This window comes from Cervus canadensis, chromosome 33, assembly GCF_019320065.1.
Source record: "Cervus canadensis isolate Bull #8, Minnesota chromosome 33, ASM1932006v1, whole genome shotgun sequence".
In the NCBI taxonomy this organism is placed as follows: domain Eukaryota; kingdom Metazoa; phylum Chordata; class Mammalia; order Artiodactyla; family Cervidae; genus Cervus; species Cervus canadensis.
Window position 1 is genome coordinate 1,745,554 of NC_057418.1, and position 27,917 is coordinate 1,773,470.

Here is a 27,917-nt window from a genome sequence, read left to right on the forward strand (position 1 = left end):
TGCGTTCAGTCCTAGAATATAAATTACTTAAAAACCCTCTTCAATGCCCAAAGTTGTATCTTGTAAGAATAATCTCTTAGAGGATTTGCATTGCTTACCTGTCAATATATAAATGAGCACTGAAAGAAATATGAAAATCTGTGGAAAATCCCATGGACAGAGGAGCTTGGAAGACTACAATCCAAGGGATCACAAAAGAGTTGGAAATGACTTCATGACTAAATAACAACCACCTGCCTTTGACACAGATATTGACATATTCACGTGTTCCTCAAGCAGCCTGAGATTAATTAGGGTTCCACCAGATGTGTAGCTCAATTCTAAGGAGAGGGTGGCTGAGGGGGTTATTGGCTGGTAACTTTGAAAATACAAAGATGAAGCAGAGATAATAAGGACCACAAACTTTTCACAGTCATTATAACATTTGATTGCTTTTATTCATGGAATTAAACTGATCAGCATATAGTAGCATAAATTTAGGCTACTAAATTGGTATTAAGAGTAGATTTTTAGTGAAGAAACGTGCCATATCCCGAGCAAATTTTGAAGTCATGAGCTTCTTCCAAATTGCTAAAAATAAGCCTCCTGCAAAAACAGAAACATTTATGTCTCCAGTTAATAAAATTATGAAGAACTTAGAAATGTAAAACTATACAGAGTAAGGTAAAATTTCTAATTAAAGGATTTGTAACATGTTAGCAGCTCTGTCAGACAATTAGCCCTGACAAAGTTTAAAAGAAAATGCACTGTTTGGCGCAATCTAACAGTATAATAAAGTGATATTCCCTTTATTTGAGAATGAGATGTATTCAAAGTTCTCACACAATGTAATAGTCACAATATTTTATGGAATAAATCAAATGCGCCTACTATGTATCATCACTGCATTACAAATAAAATTTTTGAGACCCATGTTAACCCCTTTCTTACTCTTATTTGCGATGTTTTCTTTCTAGAGTGAATGTTTTCCCTGGAGGAAGGAGACCTCATTGATGTCCAACTGGCACTAAAACTAAGTGATATTTGCCAACTTAGCCTCCCTGATCTATAGAGTTAGTCCATGAAAAGGTGGACTAGGATATCACAGACTCCACAGGTCTAAATTTTAAAACATTAGTATTTAAGTGTATAAGGTTCATTGGTTCATCAATACTTCTGTAATTTCAAGCCAGGTAATACTGGGTAGAAAAAAAAAAAAAAAGCAACACCCACAAAAATGGAAATAAAACACAACCTAGTTTTATTTTGCTTCAAATACTTACACTGTGTATCCTTTTGAACATGTGACTTATCTTAGTGGATCTTTTTACTCAAAAAATGCAAACACTGTCATCATCATACTATTTTTAAGGACAATAAATAAACTGATGTGTGAAGACACGAACACTAATATCGATTATTTAACTGATATTCAGAAATGTTATATAGCTCTGTATCTCTGCACTCTGTCTTCCCAGTTGCACCCCAGCCGTCTCTGTTTCTTATTATTTTCTCTGTCTTGGTGGATGAGCACAGCTCACACAGGGGAGAATCATACAGCAATAATGAAGGGTCTATTATCATGGATTAGCAGTTTTGAAATGTAATCTGAAACCCAGAATATCATGAGGGTAGCAATAAGAATGTTAAGAAGAAATACATGAAAGTGTTTATTATAGAACTGTCACTGTTGCAGAAACTACATGATATGTGACGTCCTAGAAGGGTAGTTTGCAGTAACTGTCATAATTATATTCAATATATCTATGATACAGAAGGTACTCAATCATTCCTGTTGAATGAATCATTAAATATATTTACTTCTTAAACGACTTTGGTTCATTTAGGCTTCATGTGTAGTATAGCTCATAATCATACCTGTGCTTTTATTTATTTTTTGAATGAGTTTTACTGCAGTCAAAAGTGCTTTTTCCCGTCTGCTGAAGTTACTCGTGAGAACATTATGATCCTGATCTGTGAGTAGCCTGTGTGGGAAACCCGCTAGGAATTCTGCTGAACTTTCAAAGTATGGGCGATATAATGTGGCCTCAAAAAATTCTATGCTCAGTAGGAAGTCCATAGTGAAGTCTCGTTCAGTTTCAGAAGGATAGAATGATCTAAAGAAATGACACAAAATTAGACACATGAGTTGCAAGATATTTCATTATACATGCAAATTAAAGTCTAAATGTGTCTTTTCTCCCATGTTCCTCAGGGATTTTATGGTATTTATTAAATAGTTGACTGAACTGAGAATACAATTTCAGTAGATTGTAATTAATCCTTACATTATCCTCTACATTGTGGCTGGCTGAAGAATCTATTACATAACATCAGAGACAGGAACACATTGAATCACAATCTTTAAAAATTGTAGCATCCTAAGCAACCCCTCTCTTACTTCTACCAGCTTTGTTCTTTGTGATTTTTGATTATATTTCCCCTCTATCTAATTTCTGTGCCACTGATGTCTAACATCACTTGTTTTCCATAAGCACAGTTCAGGGACAGGGCGCTACGAGCCAATCTAATGAATAGAAGATTGTCTAACTGCAATTTCTGAAAATTCTTCAACAACATATACAATTGATTCATGTTTATTGTGTGTATATGCTTATATAATTTTTTAATTCATAGGAAATAAGAAATGGACTAGGAATTTGCCACAGTAATTGAATAATCTTCTTGAATAGAACAGAACAAGGCTCAAGGCTGAGGGACAAAGAAACAGATCAAACAGATGATCAGGGTTACATTTGAGTTCATCTAATTTTAGACTGAAATGGAAGACCCAATACTTTCTTTCAGTGAACAGCTATAAAAACTGCACAAAATGTTCAAAGGACGTTCTTGATATCAGAGAGTGGACAATGATTTTCAGAAATTGTAAGATCAAAATCCAAGAAAAAAAGTATGATGGACTGAAAATTTACATGTTGAAGTTTATATTAAAGAGGAAGAAAGACCAGAGTGCAGACTCTCTCTCTCCCTCTCCTCTTTCTTCTCCACGTGAGGAAAGAACAAGAAGGCAGCCGTCTGCAAGTCAGAAAGAGGGCCCTCGCCAGAAGCTGACCATGCTGACACCTTAATTCCTAAGTTATAGCCTCCAGAACTGTGAGAATATAAATTTCTGTGATTGAAGTCACCCAGTCTATGGAATTTGGTTATGGCAGCCAAAGTTCACTAATAAGAAGGGAGAACATCTGGTAAGTATGATATGTGAGGAGATTCTCCACCCGAGGCAATGGATGGTTTTGAAAGCTGCTGCTCTACTGTTACATGATGAGAAGAGTCTTTGACAAAATTGTGCAACTGAGAGAAGAAACATCAGAGTTAATGAATAACTAAATGGTAGTCTACACACACGCACACACACACACGCACACACACACGTGCAGACACGCACACACACTCGCACACATACACGCGCACACACACACACACATGCACACACACACGCACACACACACACACAAGCATACAACAAAATACCAAGCCATTGAAGATCATGGAGTAGATTATTTTTTTTAAACAGCAAAAGGGATTAAAGAGCAAAGAAAAAATTACACTAAAAATTTTCTATGTTAAGAAGACTTCATTAAAGGAGTGAACCAACAAGCATAAACTGAGAAAAGATACATTCAAGATATATAACTGACAAAGTGTTAATTGTTAATTGATGTAAGGTCCTCCAAATTACAAGTGAAAGATAGGAATTTCAATAAAAACCTTTAAGTCTGGGAACATCACAAAAGAAGACACCCATATAGTTTGCTAGATATCAAAAAACTGCCACCTCATTTAGTAATGTAGGATTTGTAAGTGATTTTCACATTTAGATACTACTGCTCAAAAGAATGGATAAAAGCATGAAAAGTGACCATTATCAAGTATAAGATGGAATATGATGCAAAAGAACCTATCGACACTGCTGAAATGAATATTAATTTGTGTTCAATACAAATTATTTGGTATATGTCTCTTTGATCCAGAAAATCTCTTCACCAGACATTTAGACATATACCTGCTGAAAGATCAGAAAGAATGCTTGCCACAAGTGTTTGTGATAGTCAAGAATTAGAAATCACACACTGGTCCTCTTACGGTAGAATGGCTAATTAAACTATCATATACTAATCTGTCATTCCACAGATATGAAAAAGACAAAATTATTGCTGCACACAGGATGGATGACCGATGAAAATTCCAAAGGGAGAAATCAATTGCTATTGTGCTATTCCATTCATACAAAGATTGAAAACAAGCAAAAATAATCCATGGTGTTAGAATAGTAGTTCCTCTTGGGTAGAAGGGAAAGAAGAGCAAATGAAATGAGGACAGGGGCTGGTCCTAGAATATGGTTAGCTTTTGTTTCTTGCCCAGGGATTGGTAGCCTGGGGCTTTTATTTTGTGATAACTCATTATACTGAATACTTAGGATCTGTGTACTTCACTGCATACTTGTAATCTGTCAATAAAAAGCTCTTATAATTACCTTTCTTCTCTATTTATGGCATAAGCGTTAGAGTGACAGAAATATTTCTTTATACATGTGGAACTCAGTGATAGAAAACATGGTTAATGGACTTTGAACACTAAGTATACTTTTCTAATATGAATCAATTCAATTAAATTAATGGACTCATTATTTACAATAATCTCACTATTCCTGCTTTGACTATAATGCTTAAAAACCAAAATGCACATAATCTAAAATTGTTCTATTTTCTGAAACAAGACTTTTGAAAAGCTTAAATGAGATAATGCTTGCAAAGCACTAGACTGCTTGATTCACAGAAGCACTAAAAAAAGTAAGTGACTAAAAAAGACAGCAGGAGCTAATATATTGTTACTGTTAAGATGTTTATAAAGTAAGTCTGGAGCGGTTGATTTAAGAAATGTTGATGCAATGGGCATGGCATCACTAAGTCTAAAAAATTGCACAGTGTCAACCTGTATTGTAAATGGGCAACTTTGCCACTCAAAGACATTGGAATAAGCATAAAGTGATGAGGGATGGAGAAAAAAAGAATCTGCAGTGACAAAGAGGAAAATGTGCTTAGTCGCTTAGTTGTGTCAGACTCTTTGTGACCCCATGGACTGTAACCCGTCAGGTTCCTCTGTCCCTGGGGATTCTCCAGGCAAGAATACTGGAGTGGGTTCCCATGCCCTCCTTCAGAGTATCTTCCCACCCCAGGGATCAAGCCCAGGTCTCCCACATTGCAGCAAGATTCTTTACTGAGTCACCAGGGAAGCCCAAAGAGGGAAACAGCAAGCATTTTTATGAATAGGTGAGAAGATTTTTTGCCAAGACCATTCACCTTTGAGTATATACTTTTTTGCATTTCAATCCAAATATATTTCACTCACAAAATCAATAAAATATACTTTACAAAAGGAAGTTCCCGGAGACATTCACAGTTGAAAAGAAGGCTCTCTTCAGGGTTTTCTGGCATTCCATATCTAGGTACTGTTATAGAGGAATCCTAGGGGCTTCCTAGGTGGTTCAGTGATAAAAAAAAAAAACACAGCTGCCAGGAGTTGCAGGAGACACGAATACAATACCTAATTTTGGAAGATCCCCTGGAGTAGAAAATGGAAACCCACTCCAGTATTCTTGCCTGGAATGTCCACGGACAGAGGAGCCTGGCAGGCTACAGTCCATGGGGTTTCAAAGAGTCAGACACAACTGAGCACCTGAGCACACAGAGGTATAAAAACACCAAAAATTCTGTTCAAGGCTGTTTGGGGACAAAAACTCATCTTAGTGACTGAACAAAGGTCATTGAAGTCACCACAACTCAACTCAGATTTTTACTAAGAAATAACTCTTTGAATTGAGGAGGCAATGAACAGTACAATAGGCAGGACCACAGAAGTAGACAATGAGAGTCAAGGGTGACCTAGAACCAGGGAGACAAAAAACCTAGGTGAGAAACAGGAGCAGGACCAGGGACCTGGACTCCTCCCACAGAAAGTCCGTACCTTACAGATACCTAGAGAAAGCTGACCATGCTTAGCAGCGGACTTCATTGTAGTCTCTGTCTATTACCAAATGAAATTTCCTACATTTACCTAGGTGTATGTTAAGCATGTAAGTTTCATGTAGTTTATCTTATTACATTTTTATCAGTAGAAAAAGAGAAAATGACCTCTCTTTAAGAAGTTACTTAAACTATTATGAGAATCGGATAACTAGATGAATCTCATAAAATTACCAAACAACATACTATGGATTTAAACCATTTTTTAGGAGGATGAAGGTTTGTGATGCAAATTGAAATCCAGTGAGAAAATTTTACCACACTATTTGCATAACTACCTTATATAAAGAGAAATTAATTGCACATGGCATCCATTAAAAAATATTGATTGGACATGAAGAATGACTTTGCTATGAGATATACTGTCAAAGAATCTATGGAACTTCCTCTCAAAAAACCTGTAAGCAACCACCTATTTTTTCATGAATATCTTCCTTGACAGACCAGATGACTGATGAATTACAAATAATAATGGAAAAATTATTTCTTGATACCTCTTGAAACCATGAGTAATGAATATTTGAGGCAACCAAATCTTACATGTTACATTTTACAATTCCAGAAAGAAAGCCAGAGTTTAAATGCATCACATAAAACAATTCTCTTACACATCACTGAACTTCGGTTTTGCCACATCAACGGCAGCTTGATGGGCCGCCCACATCTTAAAGATCACTGTGTCCTCATCTGTGTCATACTGAGGAATACCTCTGGTACTGGAAACTTTCTTTCTGGACAGCAGATACTGTAGAATGAGAAGTGATTTACATCAATAAAAGATTTTAAAATACATTTAATTACCAGTGTCATGAATTCCTGAAAAAGAATACTGTAGTACACTTATCTAGCTGACTCTTTACCAATGAAATTTATTTTCAAACTAAAGTTTAACACTTAGACATGTTATTTATCATAGCCTATTTGCTTTACAGATGGATGTATACTAATTTATTTGCAGAGACAGATGTAAATTGGTAATTATTACATTAATTTCCAGGAAAAACTTTTATAAATACGATTACACCAATTTCTTATTAAGTATTTAGTGGTATTTCTGGCTACTAATAGGAACAGTACAAGGAGGTAGCAACAAAAATTTAAACTTAAAATTTCATTTGCATATTAATGTGAAGTTTAGTCTATTTCTAAATCATAAGTCCCAACAGAAGAACTTCAATGTCTTCACTCATTCTATTCATAAAAATATCATTGCATTTTTTACCTTATAAAGCCTGTTGGCTACATCCATAACTTGTGGATAGGATGCACGGCATTCTTTGACTGAATAACAGAAATTAGATCTGTACTCCTCTCGAGATAGTAACTCTACCTCATATGGCAACTTCCCAAAAAACTCAGATTCAATTGCCGCAAGGAAATACATAATAACCACATAGTAGTTAATGCCTGTAGAAAAATAGGATGGAGTTATCTGGAACCATTAACTGTCTATACAAAGTAGGAGTTGACCAAATGACTAACGCTTAATCTATATAATTTCTTTTCTTTATTCTCCAAATCATGTTGAATTATTGGCTCTAGGAAATGCATATGATTATGAAAACTTAGGGTCAGTCACAGTCAGGAAAGTCTCCACTGGGGGCACACTCCTCGTGCAGTTATTTGTATATGGGTCTACATTCACATACAACTAAATCATCAGTTCCACATTATTTATGTCCTATATTTATTTATCCCTCACATAGGAAATAAAGAATAAGATTTGACTCAGGAAAATACTCCCTTCAGTTTGGGTATATATGTTGTAACTGTTTAGTCGCTAAGTTTTGTCCAACTCTTTGCAACACCATGGACTGTAACCTACCAGGCTCCACTGTTCATGGGATTTCCCAGGCAAGGATATTGGAATGGCTTGCCATTTCCTTCTCCAGGGGATCTTCCAGACACAAGGATTGAACCTGAGTCTCCTGATTAGGCAGGTGGATTCTTTACCACCAGGGGGGCCTTGGGTATATATATGTATATATACATATATATATATATATATATATATGAGTGTGTGCATGTGTGTGTGTGTGTGTTAGACACCCAGTCGTGTTCAACTCTTTGCAACCCCATAGACTACAACTCGTGAGGCTCCTCTGTCCATGGAATTCTCCAGGCAATAATACTGAAGTGTGTTGTCATTCCCTTCTCAAGAGGATCTTCCCAACCCAGGTATTGAACTCTGGTCTTCCACATTGTGGGCAGATTCTTTACCATCTGAGCCACTGGGGAAGCCCAGGTATACATGTAGATGCTGCTAAATATACATATATATGTCACATGTGGAGATTCTTTGCCTAAATTGTGGAAGAGATTTTGGTTTAACCATCTTGTTCTATCCTCTCAGCTATCTTAGGGATGGTTCTGAAGCCCAGCCAATTCTCTTTCCACGCAACCTTGAATACATTGACTTGGTTTTAATTTGGTATTTTTCTTCTGGGCTTTTCTGGTGGTTCAGTGGTAAAGGATCTGTCTGCCATTGCAGATTTAGGTTCTATCCCTGTGTTGCAAAAGGAACTCAGAGAAGGAAATGACAACTCATTCTAGTATTCTTGCCTAGGAAATCCCATGGACAGAGGAACCTGGTGAACGACAGGGTCGGGCATGACTTAGGGATTAAGCAACAACAATCTTTCTTTTGTTTCTTGACGTTAACTCATTTCAACCAAGTCCTCACTCTAGTATATTCTGTCTTAGAACTATTTCACTACTTCTGATTCTTGGGTTCATCTTGTCCACCAGGATTTTGATAGCTCCCAGGCCAGGGTTATTCCTAGGCATACTCCTCAGCTTGGCTTCCATCATAGGCATGAATCTACACCTTTTGTTAATGAAACACATCCCCCCCAGTCATGCTTGACATTCAGAGGACTATTCTAAATGTTAATCTAGCTGTCAAAAAGAAGCCAAAGTACTAGTGAAACAAAACATGAGGGAGAAGACACAATTGATAGGCATTTCAAGGAATATTTCCAAGCCTTTTGATGACAAATCATTTTCTTAGTATTTGAAACTTGGTACACTAGTTAAACTCATTCCACTTATTTCTACTCTGTCAGGGGACGTTCAACTTTAAGGAATCCAAAATGTGGCACTTTTCTTTTTTATAACAAAAATGGGAGAGTTTCAAGGGGAATAAGATTCTTCAATATGTGTTAATTTCAATTGTATTGTATGAGTTTCTTACGTTCAGTTCAGCTCAGTCGCTCAGTCGTGTCCAACTCTTTGCGACCCCATGAATCGCAGCACACCAGGCCTCCCTGTCCATCACCAACTCCCGAAGTTTACTCAAACTCATGCCCATCGAGTCGGTGATGCCATCCAGCCATCTCATCCTCTGTCATCCCCTTCTCTTCCTGCCCCCAATCCCTCCCAGCATCAGGGTCTTTTCCAATGAGTCGACTCTTTGCATGAGGTGGCCAAAGTACTGGAGTTTCAGCTTCATCATCAGTCCTTCCAATGAACACCCAGGACTGATCTCCTTTAGAATGGACTGGTTGGATCTCCTTGCAGTCCAAGGGACTCTCAAGAGTCTTCTCCAACACCACAGTTCAAAAGCATCCTTTCTTCAGCACTCAGCTTTCTTCACCGTCCAACTCTCACATCCATAATTGACCCCTGAAAAACCAGAGCCTTGACTAGATGGACCTTTGTTGGCAAAGTAATGTCTCTGCTTTTTAATATGGTATCTAGGTTGGTCATAAATTTCCATCCAAGGAGTAAGCATCTTTTAATTTCATGGCTGCAGTCACCATCTGCAGTGATTTTGGAGCCCCAAAAAATAAAGTCTGACACTGTTTCCACTGTTTCCCCACCTATTTCCCTTGAGGTGATGGGACCAGATCCCATGATCTTAGCTTTCTGAATGTTGCGCTTTAAGCCAACTTTTTCACTCTCCTCTTTCACTTTCAAGAGGCTTTTTAGCTTCTCTTCACTTTCTGCCATAAGGGTGGTGTCATCTGCATATCTGAGGTTATTGATATTTCTCCCGGCAATCATGATTCTACCTTGTGCTTCTTCCAGCCCAGCGTTTCTCATGATGTACTCTGCATAGAAGTTAAACAAGCAGGGTGACAATATATAGACTTGACGTACTCCTTTCCCGATTTGGAACCAGTCTGTTATTCCATTTCCAGTTCTAACTGTGGCTTCCTGACCTGAATACAGGTTTCTCAAGAGGCAGGTCAGGTGCTCTGGTATTCCTATGTCTTTCAGAATTTTCCACAGTTTATTGTGAGCCACACAGTTGAAGGCTTTGGCATAGTCAGTAAAGCAGAAATAGATGTTTTTTGGAACTCTCTTGCTTTTTGATGATCCACCAGATAATGGCAATTTGATATCTGGTTCCTCTGCCTTTTCTAAAAAGCTTGGACATCTGGAAGTTCACTGTTCATGAATTGCTGAAGCCTGGCTTGGAGAATTTTGAGCATTACTTTACTAGCGTGTGAGATGAGTGCAATTGTGTGGTAGTTTGAGCATTTTTGGGATTGCCTTTCTTTGAAACTGGAATAAAAACTGATCTTTTCCAGTCCTGTATCCACTGCGGAGTTTTCCAAATTTGCTGGCATATTGAGTGCAGCACTTTCACAGCATCATCTTTCAGGATTTGAAATTGCTCAGCTGGAATTCCATCACCTTCACTAGCTTTGTTGGTAGTGATGCTTTCGAAGGCCCACTTGACCTCACATTCCAGGATGTCTGGCTCTAGGTGAGTGATCACATCACCGTGATTATCTGGGTCATGAAGATCTTTTTTGTACAGTTCTTCTGTGTATTCTTGCCACCTCTTCTTAATATCTTCTGCTTCTGTTGAGTCCATACCATTTCTGTCCTTTATTAAACCCATCTTTGCCTGAAATGTTCCCTTGATATCTCTAATTTTCTTGAAGAGATCTCTAGTCTTTCCCATCCTGTTGTTTTCCTTATTTCTTTGCATTGATCGCTGAGGAAAGCTTTCTTCTCTCTCCTGGCTCTTCTTTGGAACTCTGCATTCAAATGGGAATTTCTTTCTTTTTCTCCTTTGCTTTTCGCTTCTCTTTTTTTCACAATTATTTGTAAGGCCTCCTCAGACAACCATTTTGCCTTTTTGCATTCTTCCCATGGGGATGGTCCTGATCCCTGTCTCCTGTACAATGTCACGAACCTCCGTGCATAGTTCATCAGGCTCTCTGTCTATCAGATCTAGTCCCTTAAATCTATTTCTCACTTCCACTGTATATTCATAAGGGATTTGATTTAGGTCATACCTGAATGGTCTAGTGGTTTTCCCTACTTTCTTCAGTTTAAGTCTGAATTTGGGAAAAAGGAATTCATGATCTGAGCCACAGTCAGCTCCTGGTCTTGTTTTTGCTGACTGTATAGAGCTTCTCCATCTTTGGCTGCAAAGAATATAATCAATCTGATTTCGGTGTTGACCATCTGGTGATGTCCATGTGTAGAGTCTTCTCTTGTGTTGTTGGAAGAGGGTGTTTGCTATGACCAGTGTGTTCTCTTGGCAAAACTCTGTTAGTGTCTTAGTAGTCTCCAATTTCTCTTTGGTAAGGGGCCATTGCTCTGTCCAAATAGGTTTGTCATTCTTCCAAGTTATTTTAACAATTGTATTGTTTGTTAAATGAGCAGTGGCCCTTAGGAAAAATGTGGAAAATATATTTGAGTTTGTCATAGCATAGGTAAATCTTTTTATTCGATTAAGTGGTGCATTTATCATATAAGGTTGTAATGTTGCAGGCTGGTCTTTTGGTCCTTCACAAGGATAAATTTGAATGTTTTGATAGACTTCTTGTATTTTTGTTTGAGAAATTTCTGTAATTTGGTAAGAAATTTTCTGTATAGGCCAAGATTTAGGTCATGAGAGTTTGGAAATAATAGTGATATTGGATCTAGTATCGAGGAGACCAGAAAAGCTTTTATCATTAATTTTGATATTTATATTTGGTCGGCCATATTCAGATATCAATGATATCCATAAGAATTGTTTTTGACCTGTATTTTTAAATTCATTTGTCTGTGTATCATTCAGTCAGTTCAGTCGCTCAGTCGTGTCCAACTCTTTGCAACCCCATGAATCACAGCACGCCAGGCCTCATACATATAATGATGTATATCATTAGAGGAGTTAATAGAAACGTAAGGTAAAAGAAGTAATTGTGCAATTTTGTTTCTTTTTTTTGAATTGTTATAGTATCTGAGATGACATCATAATTTGAATTTTTTTCTTATAATCTGAATCAATTATTTCAGGATGAACAGTAATTTTTTTAGAAGTCAAGTTAGATTGGCACAGTAAAAGGCCAAAGGTTTTTGGAGGGAGGGGTCTAAAAAGTCTGGTAGGTATTTTAGAAGGGACTGTGTGAGGTAAAAGAAGAAAATCATTTAGGGTTGGTATATTGATGGCAGCACTGCTGGATGTTGAGGGTTTGAGGGAAAAGGTGGAGTTTGTCCCTGGTTTTTGTTGATGGGGACTCGGGGAATCCCCAGCTTGGAGTTTCTTGAAATAGGCTTCTTTCAACATGATATTTAGATGGATATTTTCTGGCCCAATGTATCTCATTATGGCAATGAGGGCAGATTCTTGGAGGTTTTTTAAAAGTTTTAATTATTTTTTTAATGACTTTTGTATGCCTTTTAGGGCAATCTCTTTTTAAATGGGTTTAGTCTCCATATGTAAAATATCTTTATTTATTTATTTTTTTAAAGTAGTAGCCATTGGTTTGGTTAACATTTGTATTTTTTGAGTTTTTATTGTTGTTGTTGTTGTTGGAGGCCCCAGCGAGATAGGCTCAGATAAATGAGAAAGTTCTAGATGAAATATAGGAAATATAAATAGCCATCCAATTGGTCAGAGATCAATTAATAGATTTACAAAAACAGGCTTTGCTATAATGTGATTGGAATTCTATTCAATTTTATATTACCACTGTTTGGTTCAACTATAATGCCTACAATTGGGAACAAATCAAATTTCATTCACAAGACTTACATGATAATGCTTCCTTAAATATACACTCAGCCTTCTCTAAGAGTTTACCTTTTTCCAACAATTCTGGAAACCTTAGCTGAACAGCTAGCTGATCAATTATCCAGGCTGGACCCTTGAAGATGGTTTCAAAACATTATACATAATATTGGATCTGGAGCTGTAATGCTGATAATTATCCTGGTGGTTACATTTGCAGTATACCGATGCCTTTCAACTATAATTGTTCAATCTAAACAAACTCATTTAGTCAACACCTTTTTCACTAAAGTATCTACAGTCACCCCCAATTATGGAAAAATAAAAAAGAGGGAAATATCAGGGGACATTCAACTTTAAGGGATCCAATATGTAAGACTTTTTCTTCATTTGTGTGCCATTTCTCAAGGATTCTCTGTTCTTTATCAGTTCCTATTCCGGGAATGAGTAGAGCTGCATGCAGTTCTCAGGACTGGGATCATGGGAAAGGGTACCTGCTTGGACTCCTTTCAGTAACTCCCTTCTGTGACTCTTTTCAGCGTCAGCGACCTTGTAGGTATTAGACTATCCATTTTATGGCAACTGATGGAATTTCGTTCTTTGTAATAGCTGGGTAATCATTTTTACTAAAGATATATAAGCCTGCATTTCTGCTAATAAAATACCCTTGCTCCACTAGAGAACTGGGTCCCCCTCGTCCTTCTTTCTGTCTTCATTCTCTTCGGAGCGTGGAAGTCTGCCAAGCTCACTCTCTCACCCTCGCTTTGAAGACCTCCTTGAGAAGATGCCCTGTGCCTTGTGAAGGGCACAAGTCCTGCACGTGGGCTTTACTGGTTTCCACGTAACCCGAGCGATCCTGCTCTCTCCCTCTCCTTTTCCCTCTTTCTTTTCACTGACTCTGGTCCACCAGGCCCTGGTCTGTGAGAAGACCACAGGTGGCACCCACAATTGTAACAAATCTTGCCTGGGAACTTGTATCTCAAGACTTATACCCCTGGTTACACAGCAACATTATTATATCTTACCCAGAGACGTTATCTGGAACCTGTTCTCCCTGGCTAATCCTGAGCCAAAGTTATCTCAAAATAAATGTCTTGACAGATATGCTGATTTTTTAGCTAGACTAGAAACTGCCATTTCCTGTAATGTTATCAAAAAAGAGGCCAAAATACAAAAAAAACGCTTACTTATGAAAATACAAATCAGGAATGTCAGAGAGCTATCAGTTCAACTTTTGAGACTGGGACTATTATTGATTATTTGAAGGCTTATCACCATTTAGGATTAAAAACAACAACAACAACAAAATGGATCTCTAATACGTACAAGGTCGCTGACGCTGAAAAGAGTCACAGAAGGGAGTTACTGAAAGGAGTCCAAGCAGGTACCCTTTCCCATGATCTCAGTCCTGAGAACTGCATGCAGCTCTACTCGTTCCCAAAATAGGAACTGAAAAGGAACAGAGACTCCTTGAGAAATGGCACACAAAGGAAGAAAAGTGCAGCATATTGGATTCCTTAAAGTTGGACGTCCCCTGACACTACTCAAACTTAATTTTAAAATGTGAGTGTGTGGTTGTCAATATAAACTTTATCTTGGACTCCCTATACTAGGACTAGAAGAATTTTGCTAATTACCCAGTACAGTCTTTCTTTTGAAATACACGTTTACAAGATCCACTTTTTCAAAACTTTGTAAGTAGTGAAGTTATATTTTTCAATAAAACATTAGGAAGAAGCATATATGTTGATATTACCTATAATGAAATTCACCTTGAAGGCCTAAATATGTCTTGCAATTTAAACTAAGAAATCATGATCAAGTTTTTGGGTTTTTTGCATATTAGTGGTTTAGGGAGACAAACTAGAACAGTGATTAAGAAAATGAATTTTTGTGATAGATAAATGTTGATACTTTATAATGAGTTTTATAATAAAAGGGAAATTAGTCTCTCTCAACTCTGTTTGATCATCTGTATTATGAGGATATTAATTTGAAGATCATGGTGAGAGTTGAATTAAACACTCTCTCTAAAAGGCTAGAGTGAGGGTGGGATGTAGTGAGAAATAAACAGTGACTAGTTGGAAAAGGGACTGGGAGTAGGTGAAATAAGCAACAGAAAGTTTGAAAACCTAGGTACATGTAAGGATCATTTTGTTCTCTAGTATCTATCTAAAATGAATGATGTGCTGTAGATCATAATAGAGACATAGCCATAGAAAGAATTACCATTCATGTTTGTTTTTTTAAATTGACTAGCCCCCACCCCAGGGAAGTGCACAGAAAATTGTATATACTTACAGAGTAAATATCAAGATTTAACCCAACTTAGCTTGCCCTATAGAAAAGCAGAGTGAGCAAGCCCAACAACCACAGATCAGTAAAGAAACATGGTGAAAATATAACACTTACCTCCCCAGCCACTGTTGATAGATATGCAGCTGGAGCCTCCAGACTCATAGGCACACCGTGAACTATTGGAAGGCTCTGAAAATCTATCTACAGAGTAAACAGAGTAGGTAAAAAGAGTTGAACCTTGAATAGAAAGTCATAAGAGAGGAAAAGACTCATATGCTCCCCTCCAAAGAGTAAGAAGAGGGTTATTCTGGCTAATGATATGGTCCATTCATATGAAAAGCATTTCATTCACGTTGAGGGCTCAAAGCTTCTCAGAAACTCTAGAGTGTACAGACCTTTTCTTGCATTTGTCTGGTTTTCTATTTTTCTTTATTATTTTCTTTATACTTTACCAACTCCTTCTTGACTAAACTGGACCTGCAGAGCGTTTCGCAAGGCAGTCTCTGTGGGTTCTTCTTTTCTTCCTAAATCAATCAAGACTTCATTGCAATAATTCAAATGTGCAGAAGTTTTTTTTTTCTATATGAAGTCACCACATTCTAGACCTTGTTTCATTCTAGATTCCATCTTGTCACATCCAGAGAAGACAATTTAAAAAAGAATTTCATGAGAATAGGAAGCTGATTCAGTTCCAGAATTTCAGTAGTAAATAATTGATTGAAGAAGTAGTGAGAACAAAATACAGATGGAGAAATTCACCCCAACTAAGGCAGAAAAGAGAGGAGCTTTCTAGAAACATAGAGTTCTGAGCATCACACGTGACTCCATTTCCCCATCCTACTTGTTTAAGTGCAGGAAGAGAATGTCTGCATTCTGGACCAGCCTCTCCCTGTTTCAGCCCTTTTTTCTGCCTGAGCCTAGCAACTAACAGGAAAGAGACTGCAGTGAGGGCCATATCTTATCACTCTTTCCACTAATCTTTATGAGGCAAAGCCCAAGCTTTTAAGGGAAAATATATATGTTCCTTACCTTAGTTTGTATGAAACCTCACCCTGGATTTCATAACTAAAAGAAATTTTGTCTTATTTCCTATAATAATCTCATCCCATTAAATGGAGATATTTATAGTGTCACATTTATCTGAGAAGCCTGTCAAACTGTGAAAAAAACAAGAGTCTTTTCATCTAGAAGGAGACATTTCTTTTTCAAACAATAAGCTTTTTCACTTTACAGGAATTTATTTTCAAAGCTGTAGGAATTTATTTTTAAACAGGAAGTCTATAAAATGTAAAGCAAAGGTGTGACAAATAACTTTACTAATCAAAAGAAGTATTTGATTAAGTAATATAAAAGCCTGAGTACTTAAAGATAAATGATTATATTGACTGCATTGGTTATATTGACTGAATGCCTGAGCATTCAGACAGTAACACTTAAATAGATTAGCTGTAATGCCATTCCTAGCATCAAAGAAAGAGAAAAGCAATTTTCCTTGAGAATAATTCAAATGTACATACCTGTTTTCAGTAGCCTTCCATAAAATATAGTCAGTGCCCAAAACACATTGCCTGTGTTGTTTTTTCCAAATGAAGCAAAATATTTGTTTGATTCTCTTATAAGGATCTTATATAATCTTAGTCGATCCATATATTTCCAGGGATCAACGATTATCTTGTTATTCTGCACTGGAAATTCTGCGATGTCTCCATCAGTTTGGTCCCAAAAAGGGGGGTAGATGTCACTTCCCTGGGTGGCTGACCCTGGATCTGGGGCCAAGCCCGCAGGAAAAACGCTCAGGAAGAGAAAAGTGGGGATCACCGAAGAAGACCACATTCTCTCACCGCCTGTTGCTCTTAAGCCGAAGTCTCAACCAAAAGCAAGTTATATAGCAGATGGGACGTAGTCCTTGGGCCAACTAGAGAATGATGAATATCTGAGCAGGTAAAACACTGACCAGCTAGAACCTGAATTAATGAGCAAATAAATGAGCATCTGCCAACATAGATTTAGTAATTAAAACTGCTAAAGGCTATTGCAAAACACTACAAATAAATCATTTGCACAGATAACTTTTTGCCAATAGGCAATTATTTAATGTGGTTTAAATTACCTAAACATTATCAGTTTTTCTAAAACATGGATTAAATTTAACCCAAATACTTTCATTGTTTTCCAGTTTTATTGAGAAACAATTGGCATACATCATTGCCTAAATTTAAGCATACAGCTTTATAGTTTGATCTACACATATTGTAAAATGATTATCACAGTAGTATCAGCTAGCATCCATCCTCCCACCTAAATACAATAATAAAGAAAAGAAAGACATAAAGGGAAAACACTTTTCTTGTGATGAGAACCTCTAGGATTTACTGTCGTCACAATTTTTTTTTTTACAATTTTTTTAATATATTATATAGCAGTGTTACGTGTAGTTATCTTGCTGTACATTACATCCCTAGTACTTATCTTGTAGCTGGAAGTTTGTACTTTCTGACCTGTCTCCTTCTGCTCCGGATTGTATGAGTTGTCTGTGTCCTTTGGATACGAATCGCCTGTCAGATGCATGGGTTGCACATGTTTCTCCCGTTGTGCACACTGTCCTCTCACTTCGCTGGTGGCTTCTGTGTTCGGTCTGGTGCCGTCCCGCTTGTTTATTCTGAGCCGTTCCTGCGCTTTCTGTGTGGATTCACTGCAGTGCGGACGGATCTCACGCCAGTGCGCTTGCTGCCTGTGTTTTTAGACTTTCCTTCAAGGAGTTTCATGTTCAAGTATTACGTTTAAGTCTGATTCCTTTTGAGTCAATCTTTATAAGAGTGTAAGATATGGGTCCAGTTTCATCCTTTCATTTATATTTATTCAATGATCCCAATTCTATTTATTGCAGACATTGTCTTTTCTGCATTGAGTGTTCTTGGCTCTCTTGTCAGATCTTAGTCGAGTGATTATGCTTCTGGTTATTTCTGGATTCCCTAGTCTGTTCCACTGGTCTATTTTTCTGTTTTTACATCAGTATCATAAACTTTTGATGGTTACAGATTTATAGTATAGCTTGAAATCAGGAAGTGTGATAGCTTCTACTTTGTTACTCTTTCTCAGGTCTTTTTTGGCTATTCTGCATCTTTCAGGGTTCCATACAAATTATAGGAATGTTTTTTTCCTATTTCTGTTAAAAAAACCATTGGAATCTTCATAGGATTTGCATTGAATTTATATGTGGCTTTTTTAAGTATCAACATATTGACAGCATCATTTCTTCCACCCATAAAAAAAGGTATCTCTCCATTTATTTATTTGTTCTTTGATTTTGTTTATCAGCGTCTTATAGTTTTCAGAGTAGAGATCTTTCACCACTTGGGCTAAATGTACTTCTATGCATTTTAATTTTTTATTCTATTATAAATGGGATTGATTCCTTTATTTATTTATTTTTAATTTTGTTGTTAGTGAAGAGAGATGACACTGATTTTTGTATGTTAATTTTGAGACCCTGAGCTTCACTGAATTCACTGTTTAGATGTGTCTTAGTCTCTGAAGTGTAGGATGGGCTTCAGCCTCATGTCTGTGTTTTAGGATTCTCTCACTGCTGTCTTGTTCCGAAATAGATGTTCGCTCTTCTTCTGACAGAACTGCCTAAGCCCTCGTCTTGGTGATCTCTCTCTTCAATACTTTCATTTCTATGTAAAAGATGTCTACCAAGTGACGCTAACCCCCACTCTGCCAAAAGAGGGCGAAACCATATTTTTTCCCCTTGGGACAGATTAGAAGATGAATCTTAAAGCTTCTTTATGATCCAGAACAGCTTATAATACACTTTTCTGTTGACTTGATAGCTTAGTGGTAGGGAGGAAAGAGAACGAGCATTTATTTACCTCTAATTACTTTCCAGGCCTTTAAAAATTACTATTTTATGTAATTTTACAATTATTTAATTTTATATATATATATATCTTCTTATCACAATTTAAGGATTATAAAAACAGGAAAAGCAAACAAACAAAAACAGGGCCAAAAAAGACTTAGGCATATTGCTTGGTGCTTACATATGGATAGAAATTATGGTTGTGTCTATAAAGTAGAGCTTTGTGTAGCATACATGGAAGAGTCTTATCCTATGGTTAGTACACTCTTGTACTGTCTAATGTATCTTCATGAGCAAGACTTGAAAACTAGAAAACAACTTTTACATTTAATTTAATATATACATTTTTACTTAACCTTCAGAACAGTAAAAACATTTTAGACATCTGATATGCAAAAAAATATTTTCTGCATGCCAAAATTAGTAAAACATGACCAGTATTTGGAGGAAGAGCAATGAATAAAAACAAATACAGATTGAACATATATTAGAATGATCAAATAAAAACTTAAAGAGAAATAAATTTGATTGAATGTATAAAACCAGTCTAAGAAACTCAACAAAAAATAAAGACTATAAGAGCCAAGGCACCTTATAACCAAATTATAAATATCAAATTCAATCATAAAGAGAAAATTTAAAAATCAATGAAGACTAAAAAGTCACTGGAAACAATAAAAGCAAGAGAACAGTATCTTTAAATCACATAAAAGAAAAAATTACCTGCTTCCGTACTCACCAAAAATTTTTTCAAAAAATGAAAGCTACAAAAGACTTTTTAAAACATATAAATTCTAAAACAATACATCATAAATAGATGCTCACTACATGGAATTATTAATGGATGTTCTTCAAGGAGAAGAAATATGATGCCAGAAGACTACCAGACATAATAACTACATGTTTAAATATATGAGATGTTTTTATTAATATTACTTAAGTCTCTAAGAGATTGTTGACTGTTGAAAATAACAATTTTACTATCACAGCATTTAAAACATGTGAAAGTAAAATCTATAATAATAATAGCAGAAAGGGGAGAAACAGAAGTTTGTCTATCATCCAGTCAAAGATTATAATACATAGAGGAACAAGAAAGAATGCCCCGTTTTGCCACATGGATGTGGGAATTCTAGCCAGAGTAATTAGGAAACAAATAAATAGATAAATAGGATCCAAAATGGAAAGGAAGAAATAAAGTTATTCCCATTCTTTGATGGTATAGTCTCATATGTGGAATAAGAGAAAGAATCCACAGAAGATTCCCACAAAATAGTTGTTAGAACTAATAAACAGTTTCAGCAAAATCACAGGATATGAAATCAACAACAAAAATGAGTTATGTTTCTGTGAAGCTACATTAAGCAATCTGAAAAGAAAATTATTTACAATGCTATAAAAAGAATAAAATGCTTATATTATCATGCTCAGTCACTTAGTCATGTTTGACTCTTCATGGCCCCATGAACTGTAGCCTGCCAGGCTCCTGTCCATGGAATTTTCCAGGCAAGAATACTGGAGTAGGTGGCCATTTCTTACTCCAGGGGATCTGCCCAACCCATGGATCATACCCATGTCTCTTATATCTCCTCCCTTGGCAGGCAGGTTCTTTACAATACAACCTAAAGTAAACTTAAAGAAGTTAAAGACATGTATACTGAAAACCATAAAATGTGCCTGAAATAAGTTAAAGTAGAGGCAAATAAATGGAAAAATACCTGTGTTCATGAATTGGAAGACTTACTATTATAATGAAGATGTCAAAACTATCCAAAATGATCTATGGAATCCCAATCATGTTTAGTGCAAAAACAGAAAAATCCATCCTAAAATTTATTTGGAATCTGAAAGGACCTTGACAATCCAAAACAATCTCCACAAAAGAACCAACTTAGAGCCCTCATACATCCTGATTTCCAGCCTTATTATAAAGCTATAGTAATCAAAACAGTATGACACTGATATAAAGACACATAGACTGATGGGAGAGAATAAAAACCCCAAAATGAACGCTTACATTTGTGGTCAAATGATCTTCAGCAAGGTTTCCAAGGTTATTCAATGGGACAAGACACTGTTTTCAAACCTTTGTATATGGAAAACTGGATACCAAATTGCCAAAGAATAAAGGTCGATCCTTACACCATTTACAAAAAGTAACCGAAAATGGAGCAAAGCTCTAAAAGTAAGAGCTTAAAAGAAAACTCCTAGAAGAAAACATTTGGCAAAACTTCATGACATTGTATTTGGCAATGATTTTTTGGCTACGTGAGCTGTTTTTATTCACAACACTTCTGATACCAAATGTGTTGGGGTTTTTTCTCATACCAATCAATTCTTCAACTGGATAGTCTATAATGTAATTCAATTTTGACACTAGCTCCCCAGAGTTAACTTAAGACTCCTCTACTTTAAGAGCTCGGTCCCACAAAACTTCTCAGATTAGATGCCAATCATCAGATCAGGCCCCTAGGTTGCTCACTCTTCTGTTTAACTTGACTATGAATTTGGAGGTGTTTCCAGAATCGACCTCTTTCAGGCTCAGTAATTAGTTAGAATGGCTTGCAGAATTTGAGAAGGCACTTTATTTACCACTATAGGTTTGTCATAGAGAATAAAGCTCAGGAAGTAAAAATGGGAAAATACGCAGAAAAGGCAGGTGAGGGAAGTAGAGTTTCCATGTCCTTTGTGTGCACATACCTTCCCCAGCACTTCTGTGTTTTCACTGAGCTGGGAACTCATTATTCAGGACTTTTTTGGGGGGATTTAAGTGGATAGAATTTCTTGATGAGATTACTGGCCATTAGCAGTTAATTTAATCTCCCACCCTTGGAGGTTGAAGATAGGACTGAAAGTTCTCAGTTTCCAATCAAAACTTGGTCTTTCTGGTAACTATTCAGTTCAGTTTAGCTGCTCAGCCATTTCCGACTCTTCGCAACCCCATGAACCGCAGCACGCCAGGCCTCCCTGTCCATCGCCATCTCCCAGAGTCCATCCAAACCCATGTCCACTGAGTCGGTGATGCCATCCAGCCATCTCATCCTCCATCGTCCCCTTCTCCACCTGCCCTCTATCTGTCCCAGCATCAGGGTCTTTTCAAATGAGTCAGTTCTTCACATCAGGTGGCCAAAGTATTGGAGTTTCAGCTTCAGCATTAGTCCTTCCAATGAACACCTAGGACTGATCTCCTTTAGAATGACTGGTTGGATCTCCTTGCAGTCCAAGGGACTCTCAAGAGTCTTCTCCAACACCACAGTTCAAAAGCATCAATTCTTCAGCACTCAGCTTTCTTTACAGTCCAACTCTCACATCCGTACATGAGCACTGGAAAACCATAGTCTTGACTAGATGGACCTTTGTTGGCAAAATAATGTCTCTGCGTTTTAATATGCTGTCTAGGTTGGTCATAACTTTCCTTCCAAGGAGTAAGGTTTTCCAATAAGTCAGCTGACATTTTTTGATTGTTAAGAATGGGAGAAAACACTTGCAAATGGAGCAATGGACAAAGGATTAATCTCCAAAATATACAGACAGCTCATGAATGCATGCCAAGTCTCTTCATTCATGTCTGACGCTTTGTGAACTGTAGCTCAACAGACTTCTTGGTCCATGGGATTCTCCAGGCAAGAACACTAGAGTGGGTTGCCATGCCCTCCTACAGGGGATCTTCCCGACCCAGCGATCGAAACCAGGTCTCCTGTGGCTTCTGCACTACAGGTGGCTTCTTTACTCCAGGCCACTGGGGAAGCCCCCAAACAACTTAGAATTCAATCAAAAAACAAACAAACAAAAAACCAAACAAGCCAGTCAAAAAATAGATGGAAGACCTAAACCTTTCTCCTAAGAAGACATACAGATGGCCAAGAGGCACATGAAATGTTCAACATCACTAATTATTAGAGAAATGCAAATCAAAACTACAATGAGGTATCAACTCACACTGATTAGCATGGCCCTCATCCAAAAATCTACAAACACTAAATGCTGGAGAGGGTGTGGAGAAAACGGAACCCTCATGCACTGTTGGTGGGAATGTTATTCATACAGCCACTGTGGAGGGAAGTATGGAGGTGCCTTAAAAAGCTAAACATAGAACTGCCATATGCGCCAGCAAACTCACATTGTGCAGGTACCCTGAGAAAACCATAACTGAAAAGGAAACATGTACCCCAATGTTCATTGTTACTCAGTTTACAACAGTCAGAACACGGAGACAACCTCCATGTCCACTGACGTCTGAATGAGTGAAGACACGGTGCATCTATACAAAGGAGTATCACTGAGCATGAAAGGAACAAAGTTAGGGCATTTGTAGAGACTCGGTTGGACCTACAGTCTGCCATGCAGAGTAAAGTAAGTCAGAAAGGGAAAAACAAATATCATATATTAATGAAAATATGTGGAGCCTATAAAAATGGTACAGATGAAACCTTCTCCAGGGCAGGAATAGACATGCAGATGTAGAGAATGGATGGATACATGGACACGGCTGCGGGAGAAGGGGAGGATGGGATAAACTGGGAGATTGGGACGGACATAAATACACTACCACGTATAAAATAGAGAGCTAATGGGAGCTTGCGATAAAGCAAGGGAGCTCAGCTTGGTGCTCTCTTATGACTGCATGTGTGGGATGGGGTGGGGTGGGATGGAGGTCTAAGAAGGAGGGGATATATGACCACATGCAGCTGATTCACTTCATTGTACACCAGAGACTAACAAAGCATTGGAAAGCAACTGGACTCCAACAAAAATAAAATAGGAAAAAAACCCAAGCAAACAAAGGAAGCAGGCGTTGTGCTAGACACTAGGACCATAAAATTGAAAAAGACATTGTTCCTGCTCCTTGGAGCTCAGTCTGTGTAGAGACACTGATAAGCAGATAAGTGACCATAGCTTATACAAAGAGAGCTATCATAAGTACAGAGGACCATGAGGACGGAGAGGGAAACTCAGCTAGGAGGGAGAGTCAGGGAGTGTTTCTCAGACCACAGTCATGTGGTTTGGAGAGGACCTCACTCCTCACTTAGATGCTACTCTTCCCTGGGACAGGGAGACAATAGCATTCAGTGTGGGATGGCAGAAGAGAGACGGAAGGGGGAAGATAAGGTGGGAGTCTTCTGGACAAATTACCTAAATATCAACCACAAGGAACAAATGTCCTATATCCATGTCCGCTTGACAATTTATGTGGTTGAAAAACCTGCTTATAATTATATGAGCCCAGGTCTTAATTCCATTAAATGTGTAAACAGTGTATGTTTGCTTGTATAATATTCACTCAAATATCATAAGGAGGTAACTCTAGGAAAGGTTGTTATAATATTTTGTAAGCTGCTTATTAGTTTATCTTGGTGGAGAATGACATCACTAATGAGAAAACCAAACCTCATTTGATTGCAAATTTTACATACTGTGCACTCTGCCCCCCCACCTAAAAAAAATAAGGACGATCTTACACCAACAATACTGACTGTTCTGCTAGTCTTCCTTGGAACTTACTCTGAAACCATTCTGCATAATAAGCATACTACTGAATAACACTTCACTTAACTTCTTATCCTAAAATATTACTAATTTGATCTTTATTTGATTCTAACAGGGTATTTTATTAAAGTACATAACTGCCACTACAGTTAGGATTTATGATTTAAAGTGATTTTCTCTAACATTTAACTGAGAGAAAAACTGTGCTGAATAAAAACTAAGTTCAGAAAAGTTATATATTATTACTAGCACAAATATGTGCTTTCATATAACAAAGTTACACATACCTTTACAAGACAGTACTGTTCTCTAAAAATGTAGTCTACATGCTTGTGGCAGAATATAGTCTGGAACATGTGTCTGATTGATAGACGTCAATCAGAAATTAGTCAGCAAAACAGTAGCCCCTCTCGTCATTGCAGGCAGAAATATTAACACAAACTTAGGTGACTGAAGAATTATCGTTAGGACGGGAAGTACACAGTTCTTGGAAAACTGTCACTGAATCCAGGAAATCAGGAGGGTGAAAATATATAGTTCTATATTTTTAATATTCTCAGATGCCTTCAGTTTTGAAGCAGGTTTTTCATAGGATAATTCCCAGAGTCTGATCTGCAACCTGCCTAAATATCTGCCCACACTGCTGCTGCTTCTCTTCTTGCATTTTAACGATTTTGGGGTATAAAAGGGCAATGTTTTGTATTTAAAAATAGGTAAGATATTTGGTATGTTGAACTTTATATTGTTCTAAGAATTGAGATTCCTATAATGAAAATGGAATATTGTCATAATAATGTTACTCTAGTGTGATGTACCATGATCCATTCTCTTCAACAAAGTATTGATGAATACTCATCTAGTCCTTTCTTTAGAAACTACATGTACACCCATGGCAGAGTCAAGTCAATGTATGGCAAAACCAATACAATGCTGTAAAGTAAAATAAATCAATTAATTTAAAAAAGAAATTAAAGATAAAACCACAGCATCTTTAAGGATGGTGAAGGAGGGATTTAGCTAACTGAAATTTCCAATCTATGAAAACTCTCTGTATATATAACTGTGGAAACAGTTTTTGCAGAGTTGATCAGAAACAATTTTGTGGTTCTTCAAACTGAACATTTGTTGGTCAAATGTAAGGGTTATTGTAGAAATCAGACATGGTTTAAATTTGATTATGGAAAACACGGTTTATTACACTTTTATAAACCAGTTTATTTTTTAGATGTTATTACATTAAATGCTGTATTTTTCCTCAGTTCTCATTCTAACAGAAAAACTAACACATAAGCATACACTGCCAATCTGATTCTAGCCACTACGAATATGATACACTTTGAAAGCTTTTCAGTTCATTCCAGATGTGAGTCTAACACCGCGTGTGTGCTTGCTCACTTGCTCAAGCCGATTTTCACTCTTTGCAACCCCACAGACTATAGTTACCAGGCTGCTCCCAATATTCCCTAAGCTTTTTCCTGTGTTTTAAGTATGAAAGGCTTTACATATGTTTAACAACCACAGAGTTCCTCCCTCATTTATAACACTGTAAAATTACATACATAAATAAAATTGATTTTTGCAGTGATTTTACTGTTGCCTAAATATTAATAAGACCCTTCCTCTTAGGTAGGTGTGAATGCACTGGCATTTTCCAGTAATTTTGTTGGCTTAGTGAAGAACTCATGGATTGCACAAACATATGGCTTGTTCCTGAAAGTTGCTGGCGATATTTTAAATGATGAGTAATATTAGAGTCTTACTACTTCAAATCGTCGTTTCTACTCGATGTTTAAACACACTTTCAGTCTCGTATTTTTCCTCCAGAAGTGCCATTAAATATTCTATTTTATTAATATAATAATCATTGAGGAACCAAAGCCTGAAAATACTATACTGTTCTTATAAATGAAAATAGAAAATAATGTGTGAAAAAGAAGTCATGGACCCTCCCTCCCAAAGCAAAAAATCGCAAGGACGTTCTCTAAAAGCTAACTTACTAACAATTTCTGCCTATAACTCTTAAAAATGCAATGGAAAGTAAATATCTTCATATCTGCATATTTGGATCACAGAACTACACGTGATCAGAACACTCTGAATAAAAATAACTAGCAGTATGCTATGACAACGGAGGCATGTGTAAGAGCAAAACGAGGTTAACTAGACCATCACTGCCTAACAGTCTGTATGCAAACACAACATAAAACTGCTTGCTAACATATGATACCAGACAAGTGTGCCATCAAAACTGAGTGTTCCAATTAAAAGAAGCAGATAAATTTAAACAAATAAATAAAATAAAACAAAAGGCTGAGTATTAATAAGTGACATAACCTAAAGCCATCAGCTACCCAAAGTGAGATCGATGTGTGTTAAACACAGTGAATCCCTACATTCTTGCCTGATAGGGAGTTTGCCTGCACTTGACTCGGGGGCAGAAACTATCTAATGCTCTCCCTTGAAAATTAGGGAAGGTGAGACTCAGCGAAAACTCAGTAAGTCTGCATTTATTCCTACAATTTTAAGATCTGAATACCATGAAGCAAACTTTCCAAAAGCTGAGTTTCCTTTGTGAAATATAGCCCTCATTCCTACAATCTTGATAGGATCCATCACGGTGGATTCTTATTACTGGAGATTGAGAACTCCTCGTAGTGACTTTGCTAACTTAGAGGCCAGTGTTGTCTGATCTAAATTTTCTCCAAAGCAGTTTATTCTTTGTGTGCTAAGTCGCTTCAATCATGTCCGATTCTGTGATGCTATGGACTGCAGCCTGCCAGGCTCCTCTGTCCAAGCGATCTTCTAGGCAAGAATACTGGAGTGGGCTGCCATGCCCTTCTCCAGGGGATCTTCCCAACCCAGGGATTGAACCCGTGTCTCTTATGTTTCCTGCACTGACAGGTGGGTTCTTTACCACTGACATCACCTGGGAAGCTTATTTTATAGGTTCTACAAATTCTCTGAGTTTTACCTTATATGGTATGGCTAGACAAAGCATTATAAGTTCAGTCTTAGATATAAGCCATTACCATGCATGATCAAAAAAGGAAGTGTGACTTCTAGATATTTCATCCAATGTTTCTGCAACAGCTTAACCGGACACCTTTATGGCTCTCCCACAACTGGCCTGACCTCTCTATGTGTCTTTTGCAACACGTCCTTTGACTGACCTGGTGGTAATATGTAGCCTCTCTATTCCTTTCCTGGGTTGCATTACTTTTGTTTTCTTCATTGCTTTTGAACACAAAAAAAGAAAAATTAAACTTGAAAGCCTGCCGAGTTAATG

General features: G+C 37.2%; 1 protein-coding gene across 3 annotated transcripts in view; it reads right to left on the bottom strand.

The window, feature by feature from the left end:
* Positions 1-411: 411 nt before the first annotated feature.
* Positions 412-27,917, bottom strand: part of LOC122433942 (protein LEG1 homolog) — a 127,030-nt gene continuing 99,524 nt past the window's right edge. Inside the window, exons 1-6 of one of the 3 annotated variants that reach the window (XM_043457039.1) lie at positions 16,800-17,146; positions 15,397-15,483; positions 7,246-7,430; positions 6,632-6,768; positions 1,858-2,096; positions 412-585 (exon numbers count right to left, since the gene is read on the bottom strand). In XM_043457039.1, coding sequence (XP_043312974.1) covers positions 485-585; positions 1,858-2,096; positions 6,632-6,768; positions 7,246-7,430; positions 15,397-15,483; positions 16,800-17,115 — 1,065 coding nt within the window. In that variant the 5' untranslated portion in view covers positions 17,116-17,146 and the 3' untranslated portion in view covers positions 412-484. Of the gene's footprint in view, positions 586-1,857; positions 2,097-6,631; positions 6,769-7,245; positions 7,431-15,396; positions 15,484-16,799; positions 17,147-27,917 lie in introns of those variants that run through there. The other 2 variants (XM_043457038.1, XM_043457040.1) reach the window with 2 other exon arrangements.